Here is a 13,278-nt window from a genome sequence, read left to right on the forward strand (position 1 = left end):
GGAAAAGGAAGAGATTGGGGAAGTAAGTCCTGTTAAGAATGCCCAGCCCTGCTGGTCTCCACCTGAGAGCCCAGCAGGTCTTCACGGCCAGTCCTGTGGTTCCCGAGGAACATGATACTACTAAAAGTAGATTCCTGCAAAACTCTACTAAGAATGTCAGTTTGGTTCACCTCACTGTCTAGTCACTGACTAAAACGGAAAACATCAGCCAAGATCAAGATTTTACATTTGAAAACAGTTATTCTCAACAAGCAACTGGAGAAAAGTTCTTGACCACACAATATATTTTTTACTGTTTTGTCACAGTATTTATAAGCTATGTTTGGAACTAGTACCTTATGTTCATTATGCTACCAAATTCAATAAGGAGGAAGAACAGTGCATCACAACCTACCTGCCAGCAGTGAGTCCTAGCCACAGGTGAGGCAACTGCCTTTCCAGCTGGGGAAGTTTCCCAAACTGTGGTAGACTGCATCTGTCTTGCTGGGTGACCGGTGCCATCTTGCCTCCTGAATCACATCTCAGCATCTCTGGATGGCCCATCAGATCTGCCATCATCTAACCAACATTATCTGCTCTTCATTCCCCCTCAACATGCAAACCCTTGGAATGAATAAATGAGAGGTGTGAAAACTAGGGTCTTGTACAAATTGCCAGCATGAAACCCAGGCATCTTTACTCATGAGTCACTTTACCATACCACTTTGCTGCTGCTCAAAAGACAAACGTCTCTCTCTGGCAAACTCCATCTAAAAGTTGGGTGCATGTAACCAACTTTGGTGCCAATTCTTCCGGTAGATTTTGTAAGCCTTTCAGACATTTATGAAATCAGTCTTTTTCTGTGCTACAGTTGGTAGGGGGTATGGGGGTGGAGGGGTAGAGAACACAAAGACAGTGCTTCTTATATATATTTATAATGAAGAACTTTTCTAGTTCCAGAGCCTGGAGTCTCCAGTTCATTTTAATATAATAAGTTTTATATTAACTAGGTGCATAAAAAGGACAACCTCTTCCTGTACTGGTTTGTCATCATGTTACATTTATCCAGTACTGTTTTGAACCTACTCATATTACAAAGAACAGGTATATAGGGTTTCCCTTGTATTTTAAAGAAAAAAAGTATGCCAAACTTCTCCAACAATCTGGAATTTTATTCCATTCATATACATGCATAGTAACAACATTTGTTGAGAAATTATTTCTATCAGAAGTAGAACATTATCTTTGTGATCACCAGGTGCAGTATTGCTACTCTTATATTTAAATAGATCTTATATATGAATTAAATTCATACTTGCAGCATTGAGTTTAGGGTTTTGATTTAGACTGTGCCTTTCAAAAGATAAAACCGATTAATACTACTTCATTACTTACAATACTGCTTCCAGTAATTTTGTTCATTCTTACAAAGTATTGCATTTAACAGCAAAGGTTTAAAAATTGAGACAGAGCTGCATCAGCGAAAGAAAATACAAGTACTATACAAGAAAAAAATCGCCATCTTCATTTAACATACATGTTTAAGATTAAGAAAATGGACGGAAACGTACGGCTACATACAATGCAAAGCCTAGTGACTAAGAGACTGTATCTGCTAAAATATAAAGTGCAAACGGAGCCTGATTATCCAAGAATTGAAATCTTAAGGCGAACTTATAGCACGTGTACTTAGAACATCTTTGCAAGTTATATTTTAGCATATACATGTATCTGCAACAGCATATAAGAAGAAATCAAGATACACAAGTGCTTTGGAAGCTATTTCTAAAATGCTTTTCTGTATTGTTTGTGACTATTTTCTTCAAAAGCTACTTACAGTGCAAACCATATGTGCTACACAATAACTATACAATAACATTACAAATGACTTTAATATAAAGTTTTTAAATAAAAAATAACATAACCACAGCTATGAATACTGCTGGTAAAATAAATTAAATTTTTTTTTTTTTTTTGGAAAATGGCACCAATAATACACTTTACTAATGGACTGTAATGAAATTACACCTTAAGTCTTCAACTCAGCCATAATGAATTATCTCCTGATCGCCCGGATGTAATTCAAATAGCTTTTTTTTTTTTTTCTGTACTGGGTAGAACAACATACTAAACACTGGTACCAAAGGTGACTGATGTCCATTGATTTAGTGATTTCATTTGACGTGTTCCGCGGCATGTGATGAGCAATAAAACTTTTTGTGAGTTATAAAGTTTGAGAGGTTGTTGAACTGGATGTCACAGAGCCGGCAGTATTTCCCACTGGTGGGCGCCTGGGTGGAGCCATTCACACTTTTTGCTATACTAGACAACTGGTCCTCTGCGGAGGGAATGCCTGGGGAGACGTTCTCGTTCGTGGTTAAGGGGTTCTCGGAGACCCAGGAGGGAGACTTGTGGCCATCTTCACGCTGAGGGTTCTGGGCAATGTTCTCTTGCTGGGGGTTGGCGGCAGGGCGCTCTTCTTGCTTCAGTCCACCGTTCACGATGACCATGCCTCGATTTTTGGGCAACAAGGGCAGGGAATCTTTCTTCGGCACAGCGCACCCATTGGAAGAAGCCTGGCTTTTGGGAGATTCATTTTCCGCGTTTGTGCTTTGCTCCACGTCAGCGTTATGGATGACCAGAGAACCGGAAATGTAATCACTTGGCTTGATTCCATAGTACGGAGAAAGCTGGTCGGCTCCTTTTGCCTTCTTTATTGCTCCAGGGTACAGGCATTGGGGAAGAAACAAATGTTTGTTTTCTTCTTTTGTCGCGATGAGCTGAGCGGCTTCGCTGAAGACTTTCAGGCCCTGCAGCGTCGCTAAGTGGGATGAGAATAAGTTTCCATTGGGGGAGGGCTGCTTCAGATTGCCATTTTTCTCACATTTTATGATGCTTCTTTCATAGCTGACATCGGGGCTGCTTCGTTCGCTTTCTGGATTCTGAAACACTTTGCTGTCGAGCGGAGCCAGGTCGTTCCGCTGATGCGCGGTGACCGGGCAGAAGTTTTGCTTGTGGGCCAGGTAGTTTTCCACCTTGTTGAAACTGATCTTGCACACGGTGCACTCGTGGTAGTCCAGCAGCCTTTTGGGAGACGCGGTCGTCCGCTCAGACTGGGATAAACACTTTTTGCTGAGATCGATGGGGACATCCATCTCCAGGCAGGAGACGCTGGAATGAGCAGTGTCACATTTAGAAACCGGGACACACTTGTTCATGGCCAGGGAGGTTTCCAAGTGCTTTGAGACAATTCCGGGAAAGAGTTCGCATCTTGGATGGTAGCATTCGCCCAGCCCTTCCGTGGCTTCTTGGGTGGAGGTACAGGGATTGCTGAGGTTGGCTACATCAAGAAAGCGCTGCTGGACCAGCTGGGGCCTTTGATCCTGTTCGGGCAGGCACATCTCATACATCTTCCTGCGCTTGCGCGTGCGCATGGTTCTCTGCATGGCAGGCACTTTGTTGGAAGCCGACCTCTTGAGCGGAGGGTCGTGGCGTGTCGCACAATAATACTGTTTGTGGACCATGTAGGTTTCGTGCCGGCTGAAAGTAATGTTGCAAGCTTCACAGGTAGTCTTATTTGGGTCACTTTCCCCATCCACTAAGGGGACGCTGGGGTTTTTGACATCAACAGGTTTCCCATTAATTTTATCATCATTGCTGTTGGGGGTGGAGAGCTTCTTAGCTTGCGTGGAAAAGTCCTTGTCATGGCCCTTCCCGTTTGGCCCAATTAAATCTAAAACGGCGGAAGAATTGATGCAGGGTGTTTGAAGAAGTGGATTCTCGGGATCGGCAGAGTGAGCGGCTGGATTGAGAAGATTGATGGAGGGCTGACCCGTGTTGGGACTCACAGCCTCCTGCATCTTTTCTGAAACCCCAGGGAACTCAGGGGACTTGGCCATCTGCTGCCATCGGCTGCTGCAGTAATGTTTTTTGTGCACTAGATAATTATCCAAGTTATTGAAGGTTATGTTGCACTCAAAACAGGTAGCCCCCTTGGGCATCAGGGGGCTGTAAATGACAGGAGGGTAGCTACTACTTCCGTGCCTCAGTCGCCGGTGTACCAGTTCAGACATCTTGGCTAAGATCTCTGAAGCTTGAGGGACCATTGTAATATCTTGGGGAAAAGCAAACTGAGATAGAAAGGGTCCCACGGGGAAAGAAGGCCCGATATTAGGCTGAACTGGAGATGAGGCGAGTCTTGGACTAGAGGGCTCAGACTTTATTTTCGTGTAAGAAAAGCTTTGTTTATTGGTTGTAGGCTGAATTTCGGGTCTCTGGTTAGTGAGAAAGAGCTGAGTCTTTTTCTCACACTTGTCCAGCTCCGTGTCAGAGCTCGCATCTTTAGTCTGCATGGCCTTTTGGCTCTGGGGGAGCTCACTTCTGGTCAGCAAGTCTGTGGCTGGCTGTAAGCTGTCTTCGGTTCCACTTGGAGAGTGTTCCATGTCACTTTCTCGGGGCAGTTTGCTGCCAGGGACATGGAGCTCCTGGTGCTGCAGTAACTCCCTCTGAGTCTGGAAGCCAAAGTGGCAGTGATTGCATCGGAAGGCAGCTTGAGTGAGATGGGAGAACAGGTGTTGGTGAAAGTTGATCACAGAATCAGCAGTGTAGCTACAGACGGTGCATTTTAGACTAGCACCAGGGGGGAGGAATTCTTCCATTTTCACTCCTGGAGAAACATACAAAATCAGAATACTGAGAACCACACATTTTGGTTTGCTGGTGATATGAACCATTACTAATGACCTCATGTCTTCAACACAGCAGAAATGAACTGAAATCTTGCAGAATCTCATTTGAGATATTAACTTTTTTCCTATGATACCTTTCACCATATGTGATAATAATAAACTGTAGTTAATACTTTCTAAAGCATTTTCATGAGTATTATCACATTGTAGTGGGATGGGCATTGCTGTTTTAATTTTACAGGTCAGAAAACAAATTCAAGGAGGCTAAAGGAATTGATTATGGTAATAAATCTCAATAATCATCTAATAAATTCAGTGATGAAGCCATGCCCAGACCTCAGATTTTATGATTTCTAATCCAATAAGTCTTCTTACCAAACCACTGTGCTCTACAGTAGGAAGAGGCAGGCATTTATCAGAGATAATTTTGACAACCTGTGTGCAAACTAAATAACTTAGTGCACTTAATGTGCTAGAATTAGGTCTTTATACAACAGAATCCAAATAGAAATCATTTTGTAAAGTCATTAATAACATCCTAATTTATCTTTGGTAAAAATTTAGAATTTCATGTTTTGCTTAATATGTGTTATCTTTATCCAGGGCTGGTATTCAGCTGATATTTACTAGTATGTTCAACTATATTAGTATACTAATATAGTCGTTTCAGACTGACATTTGTGCTGATTGATCATGGCCTGTTTCTGGTCAGTTATTAAATATTTTGAATATCACCACTGACTGGTGGATAAGTCTCAATGCAATATTGTGATTTACAGGAAATGTATATTTGGTCACTCACATGAGGAAAATCTATTTCTCCTATGCATCTGGTTTTTATCCTTGGTTCCTGGCTCAAGGCTTCTAAAACTGTTGGAACGTCTTGTGATAAATATGTCTTTATGTTAATAAGGTGACTTTTGTAAAGCACTCAGGTAACCTAAGGATGGAGACTGGTTGCCAGAAGAACTAACCCTGTGAGTAAAGGGTTAGAACTTACGCTGCCTTCCACTTCTGGGATGAAGGGCTGGAGATTAAGTTCAATTGCCAATGGCCAATAACTTAATCAATCATGCCTATGTAATGAAGCCTCCTTGCCCATTCCCAAACCTAGCCCTATTCATCTCATCCATCTGGCTGTTCCTGAGTTATATCCTTTTAAAATAAACTAGTAATCTAGTGAGTTAATGTGTTATCTGAGTTCTGTGAATCACTCTAGCAAATCAATCAAACCGAGGGGGTACTGTGGCAATCTCTGATTTACAGCTAGTTGGTCAGGAGCACAGTAGACTGGTCTGAATTGGAATGAGAGTGAGGGGGGGTCCCTCTTGTAGAACTGTCCCCTTAATCTGTGGAATTCAATGCTGTTTCTTGGTAGCGTCAGAACTGAGTGGAGTTGAATTGCAGGACACCCAGTTGGTGTCTAAAGAATTACCTGGGGGGCAGGGGGCGGGGGGAACCATTCCCCTATGAATTGGAATTGGGAGCTAGATACTTTTATTCACTAAGGTCAACTCCTGTCCCATTTGTTCTCATATGGTTAAGTCAGGCTTGCTTCCTCTTCTCTGCACTCTAGACTAAAATGAGAAATACCTTCTATATTCATAAAATAAAAATATGGCAACAGCACCCAGTCCTACAGTGATAAAAGAGGACTTCTTTTATTTTTCTCCTTAGCTAATCCAGGACTCATTTTTCTACTGAGCTGGAAAAATCTCTCTCTTATTTTTGTTTTGTGCATGACTTTACACTCACTGTGTGAGACAACCAACCTGTTTCTGCTTCTCCTGGTTTATCACCTACATAAAGACAGCTCATTTGTAGGGAAAAGGTAGAGAATGAGTAAAAAGAAAATTGCCTATTTTTATGGGTACAAAGACAAAAGCTTGCACAGTACTAGAGTATTGTAGATTGGAGTTAGTTTTTTTTTTTTTTTTTTAACTGAGCACCTATTTTAATTTTTAATTATTCAACCCAAGCAAAAACAGTGAAGGAAGTCAGCCGGGGGTGTCTAACAAGTTTTGTATTCTAGGTGCTGAAGAACTGTGATTCCCAAAACTTGGTTTGCCCTATCCAAAAATGTTCGAAAAAAATACCTAAAATTAATGTAATTATGTACATTTGGTTCACTTTAATTATTTTTAAAATATAGGAATTAGAATACTATGAGGTGATACTGATGATGACTGGGCATACAATTCCAAAATAAATGGGAATAGTAAAAAAGAGGGGATATGTGAATACATACAGCTGAGTAGACACACAACATTGTAAAGCATATATACTCCAATAAAAAGTAATTTAAAAAAATGGGAACAGTTGGCACCTTGCTGGTAAGGGAAGGCTTTAAAAAAAGAAGACTTGTTTTTCAGGCTAATTTTTCCTAAGAAGTTTTAACACATAGCACTAAAAGTGTTTTTATGTCAAAAATTCAACTGTGTTGTTATCATGCACACTCTAGAAGTCAGGAACCTTTTACAGATCCGTATTTAAAAGTTAATTTCTCTCAAATGGGATTTTAATTGGATCTTTCAAAATAAAAGCTTTATTTCCATTCAGCAATAATGGAATTTTTGGAAATTCCATTGGAATTTTATGGAAAAAGCAATTTTACTTTTTATGTAAAATATGTAAAAATATAAGTATTTTTTATGTACCTACTATTTAGTCCCTGCTGTGTTGGAAACAGTGCATGGTAAGTTTGCAAAGATCACCTGGCACAGAAATGAATGAATATTGATGACAATATTCAAAGGGTATTGCGATTTCTAAAACTGATGCTATTTGACTTTAGTTGGAAAAAAAAACTAGAGAGTGCTTTGGCCTGTAAGCTGAGCACTGTAAGTCGTTAGAAAAGAATTCAGACCCAAGTCCTTTGAACAGAATATACTGATTGTACGTGACCAAAGGTAATAACTATCTGGTTCAGCAAGTTTAATTTTGATTTTATAGGCAGGAAGAGACGTATGAATGAATGTACGCACAATATGTACGAATGTACATGTGTATGTATGTAGAGAAAGAACAGGTCTCCTGGAGCAGAAGAAACAAGGGAGGCACTTACCACTGTGTGAGTTCAGGTGCATTTCTAGAGCTCGGGCATTTGAAAAGCTCTTGGTGCATTGTGGGAAGGGACACAGGCTGGAAATCTGAGGAGCAGTGTCCTCATTTTCCTCTGACACTGGTGCAGCTTCTCTTTGCCTTCCACTGCAATAGTACATCAGATGGGCTTGCAGATTCCGCTCACTGCGATACCAGATGCCACAGGACTTGCAAGGGAATATATCCTCTGCAAGCAGAAACACAGGGACACGTTAGCTGCTGCCCACTTAGAGCCATTCATGGGTAAACAGCATTTGGTTCAGTTTTTTTGAGTCTGCTCTCTGGTTCTGAATTAGGTAATCAGACAGTGGCTAGTGAATTGTTGGTGTTGTTCCACTGTACAGGACTGAGCTTATAAAGGAATGTTACATTCAATGCAATTTATTTTCACACAGACTCTTTAAAAAGTGGTGCTGTAGGAGACTCCCAACATAAAGCACAAGAGGTTGATCCTAAATTGTTTATATTGTATTTATGGTTTAGAAAAGTAGGAGTTTAGAAAATAGCAGTATGAAATGTTTTATCTGCTTGATTAAAAGGTAAAGGATCTAATGGCTGCTGCAGTGAAGTCAACTCCTGACATCACTTATTCATTTAATAAATTAATTACAGAGTGCCTCCTAAGTGCCTGATTTATGCTGAGTTGGCTGTAAAACAAAATGAGAGACAAAACAGCTGTTCTTAAGGAGCTTAGATAGCTTGGGACTGGTTAACAGGTGGTTAGATCATTATATAAGAATGTGATGACTGCTCTGATGGAGGTATCTGAGGGGTGTTTTAGGGCATGGAAAAGAGATACAAGTCTGGGAGAGAACTGGAGGGAGGATGAGGTGAGAGAAGGATTTAGAGGCGAGACGATGACATGCCTTAGCTGCATTGTGAAAGATGAAATTAATCTAGTCAGGTGGAGAAGGGGATTGTATTCTCGTAGTCAAGAAATCATTCATGGGAGTCTACGAGGGACTGGGTGGAGGCTGAGAGGCTATTATGTAATCTCAGGCAAAGAGCTGGAAGAGATGAGGCTGCAGAAGGCAGGGACAGACTACCAAAGACCATGGATACTTTTATTTTGGTGGGGGGGGGGCCCTCACTGCATGTCATGAAGGATCTTAGTTCTCTGACCAGGGGTTGAACCTGTGCCCTTGGCAGGAGTCCTGACCACTGAACCACCAGGGAATTCCCCACTGTAGGGCTTTTAAAGCTCAGGTTTCTATCTCAATGAGTATGGAAAGTTACTGAATCATTTTAAATAACAGATTGACAGAAACCGCTATGATATAATGCTCACTGTGGAGCAGAATTTGAAGGTAGCAACTTTGGAAGGAAGACTTTTATGATAATTGAAGTAATCTAAGTGATCTGTGTTACAGTTTGAATTGTAACTAATAGCCATATAGTTTTTGTTAAGTTCAGTTCAGTTCAGTTCAGTCCCTCAGTCGTGTCTGACTCTTTGGGACCCCATGAATCGCAGCACGCCAGGCCTCCCTGTCCATCACCATCTCCCGGAGTTCACTCAAACTCACGTCCATCGAGTCAGTGATGCCATCCAGCCATCTCATCCTCTGTTGTCCCCTTGTCCTCCTGCCCCCAATCCCTCCCAGCATCAGAGTCTTTTCCAATGAGTCAACTCTTGGCATGAGGTGACCAAAGTACTGGAGTTTCAGCTTTAGCATCATTCCTTCCAAAGAACACCCAGGGCTGAGCTCCTTTAGAATGGAATGGTTGGATCTCCTTGCAGTCCAAGGGACTCTCAAGAGTCTTCTCCAACACCACAGTTCAACAGCATCAATTCTTCGGCGCTCAGCCTTCTTCACAATCCAACTCTCACATCCATACATGACCACAGGAAAAACCATAGCCTTGACTAGACAGACCTTTGTTGGCAAAGTAATGTCTCTGCTTTTGAATATGCTATCTAGGTTGGTCATAACTTTCCTTCCAAGGAGTAAGCGTCTTTTAATTTCATGGCTGCAGTCACCATCTGCAGTGATTTTGGAGCCCAAAAAGATAAAGTCTGACACTGTTTCCACGGTTTCCCCATCTATTTGCCATGAAGTGATGGGACCAGATGCCATGATCTTTGTTTTCTGAATGTTGAGCTTTAAGCCAACTTTTGCACTCTCCTCTTTCACTTTCATCAAGAGGCTCTTTAGTTCCTCTTCACTTTCTGCCATAAGGGTGGTGTCATCTGCCTATCTGAGGTTATTGATATTTCTCCCAGCAATCTTGATTCCAGCCTGTGTTTCTTCTAGTCCAGCATTTCTCATGATGTACTCTGCATATAAGTTAAATAAGCAGGGTGACAATATACAGCCTTGATGTACTCCTTTTCCTATTTGGAACCAGTCTGTTGTTCCATGTCCAGTTCTAACTGTTGCTTCCTGACATACAGGTTTCTCAAGAGGCAGGTCAGGTGGTCTGGTATTCCCATCTCTCAGAATTTTCCACAGTTTCTTGTGAGCCACACAGTCAAAAGCTTTGGCATAGTCAATAAAGCAGAAATAGATGTTTTCCTGGAACTCTCTTGCCTTTTCCATGATCCAGCGGATGTTGGTAATTTGATCTCTGGTTCCTCTGCCTTTTCTAAAACCAGCTTGAAGTTCATGGTTCACATATTGCTGAAGCCTGGCTTAGAGAATTTTGAGCATTACTTTACTAGTGTGTGAGATGAGTGCAAATGTGCAGTAGTTTGAGCATTCTTTGGCATTGCCTTTCTTTGGGATTGGAATGAAAACTGACCCTTTCCAGTCCTGTGGCCACTGCTGAGTTTTCCAAATTTGCTGGCATATTGAGTGCAGCACTTTCACAGCATCATCTTTCAGGATTTGAAATAGCTCAACCTGAATTCCATCACCTCGTGCTATAATATGTATGATATGTATTTCTCATGGATTCATTCATGGAAAATTTCTGTGTGTGTTTTCACCCCCATTCATTAATAGGTAAAGAATGTGAGGTTGAGTAACTTGCCATGATCATGTAAGTGGGTGAACTGAGATTGGAAAACCCTGGTGTAAACACTCTTCCATAATACCTCAGTGGCAAGAGGGACAGAGGGAAGAAAAATTACATTGAGGAAGCAGAACTGACTGAAAGTGATGACCACTAGTTTGGAGGGTAAGGTTTGTCCTTGGTGCCTAGGCTTCTTGTTAGCATTTCTGTGTTAAGTGATGATTCATTCATCTCTACAAGGCATAGAAGACAGCTGGGTGATGAATTCAGACTAGCGCATGTATAGTGACCAACTCTGACACTGTATTGTGCAAACCTGGCACTTTTATAGTGAAAGGGGGCATGGATCAGAGGGGATGGCAGGTAACCCTGTAAACTGGGACAAATCCAGGCACACTGGGGTACATGGTCACATTAGATGCGTGCAAGTGGGTATTTCTGTGAGAAAGAGAGATGAACATTGCAAAGATGGCAACAGAGGTCTGAAACTTGCCAGACACAGCTGGACCTGTGATTTATAAACTGTCAATGTATAGTGGGTGGTGGAAACCCATGATAGTGAAGGAGGCAGCTCAAGAGATTCTGTTGAAGGAGATAAGGAGAAAATTAAGGACCAAATTCTCGTGAACGAGAAGTAAGGAACAGGTAGGTACAATACAGAATTTCCCAATACAATCTAACTACAAAATTACACCTGGCTACTGTTTATTATTTAACCCTTCCCACCCAAGTTAGTTACATTTACACTTCAGAGGGCCACAATATTTAATAAAGTGGCTATTTATGCAAGATGACTTTAGCTGATTAGCTAATTAAAGAATGAGAACAAAAGCCTGTATGCATCCATGTTGATTTATTTGAGATTAACAGTTATCTTGCTACAGAAAGCAAAAAAAGTATAACCTCAAATAGAATGAACATTCATACACTGAAGCATCGCAATAATATAAGGTACCCCTAGGATACCTGGTGGGCATCCCCGGTGACTCAGTGGTAAAGAATCTGCTTGCACTGCCAAGCCACAGGAGACACGGGTTCGATCCCTGAGTCAGGAAGATCCCCTAGAGGAAGGCATGGCAACCCACTCCAGTATTCTTGCCTAAAGAATCCCCATGGACAGAGGAGCCTGGTGGGCTCCAGTTCATAGGGTTTCAAAGGGTCAGACACGACTGAAATGACTTAGTATGTATGTACAGGATACCTGCTAACAAAACCACTTGGTCTCAAATGCAAGTTATATCAAGTTCCTCACTATCCAAAGTAAAGGTCCAATAAAGAAGATAACTACATTTACAGTAAGGACATCTGAAAATACTGACTTGGGTTGGGTGCACTGAATCCAGTGGTTGCATGCAGAATAATTCCAGATATACATGAGAAGTTCTTATTCTAGAGGATGCAGTTATAGCAAGAACATAATTACTGTTGAATATATATATATATATATATATATATATATATATACACATATAATATTGAGACATGGCTGTAGTCTCTAGAATTTTCTGCATCATTCAAAGTCACAGGCATTTTCAAGGACATTTTTGACTCAAGGCAATATTTCACTTGCCCACTGGCTTCAGCTTCTGTTCTCCTCTTAAGATGTAACTGGTACTCATACTTTCTCTCAGAGATGGATAAAAGCAGAGTGGACTCTAGAACTCAGATCCTGGGACTCCTGCATCATTGATTTTATGTCACATCAGGTGTCACTATGTGTTCCAGAAATACAAACTAAGTTCAAAAGTCCTTTTAACAAAATATAATCCCAAAGACAGATTTTCCAGGGCATATTTTCAAATTTTGCATACAAAGTACTCCAAGAAGTATTTTTCTTTCTCTTTTTAATTTTTTATATTAGATGGTGTCTTGATTTATCTAGCCTACATTTCCCTTTCATTAGTATATCTAATCCAGAAAAGGCAATGGCAACCCACCCCAGTACTCTTGCCTGGAAAATCCCATGGATGGAGGAGCCTGGTGGGCTGAAGCCCATGGGGTCGCTACAGTCGGACACGACTGAGCAACTTCACTTTCACTTTTCACTTCCATGCATTGGAGAAGGAAATGGCAACCCACTCCAGTGTTCTTGCCTGGAGAATCCCAGGGACGGGGGAGCCTGGTGGGCTGCCGTCTATGGGGTCGCACAGAGTCGGACACGACTGAAGCGACTTAGCAGCAGCAGCAGCATATCTAATTAAACTTGATTTTGTTTCCTTTTTCTTATGTTTTAACTCTCTGGCTCTTAATACCAAAATTATTCTACCATAGGAGCATCAGTGAAAGATATTAGCCTTCTTATAGCTAAATAGCCTTAAACATTGCTTAGTATAGAATATCAGATTTTCGTTTGTGACATTCAGGAATCCCAACACGAAATGAATGAATTTAAGTTCTTTTTATATTCCCATGAGAAATGATCTCTCTCTCTCTCTCTCTCTCTCACACACACACACACACACACACACAGGGTTAAAGTTGGAGAGAAGATCAAATAAAATCACAGCACTGGAGGAAAACTCTGTCCCTGGTTGCCTGTCAGTAGACATTATTTTTT

The 13,278-nt window shown here is 41.3% G+C and overlaps 1 protein-coding gene across 1 annotated transcript in view; it reads right to left on the reverse strand.

The window, feature by feature from the left end:
* Positions 1-1,130: 1,130 nt before the first annotated feature.
* Positions 1,131-13,278, reverse strand: part of ZFPM2 (zinc finger protein, FOG family member 2) — a 524,714-nt gene continuing 512,566 nt past the window's right edge. Inside the window, exons 7-8 of the mRNA XM_027561337.1 lie at positions 7,732-7,956; positions 1,131-4,645 (exon numbers count right to left, since the gene is read on the reverse strand). Coding sequence (XP_027417138.1) covers positions 2,154-4,645; positions 7,732-7,956 — 2,717 coding nt within the window. The 3' untranslated portion in view covers positions 1,131-2,153. The remainder of the gene's footprint in view (positions 4,646-7,731; positions 7,957-13,278) is intronic.

This window comes from Bos indicus x Bos taurus, chromosome 14 (genome assembly GCF_003369695.1).
Source record: "Bos indicus x Bos taurus breed Angus x Brahman F1 hybrid chromosome 14, Bos_hybrid_MaternalHap_v2.0, whole genome shotgun sequence".
In the NCBI taxonomy this organism is placed as follows: domain Eukaryota; kingdom Metazoa; phylum Chordata; class Mammalia; order Artiodactyla; family Bovidae; genus Bos; species Bos indicus x Bos taurus.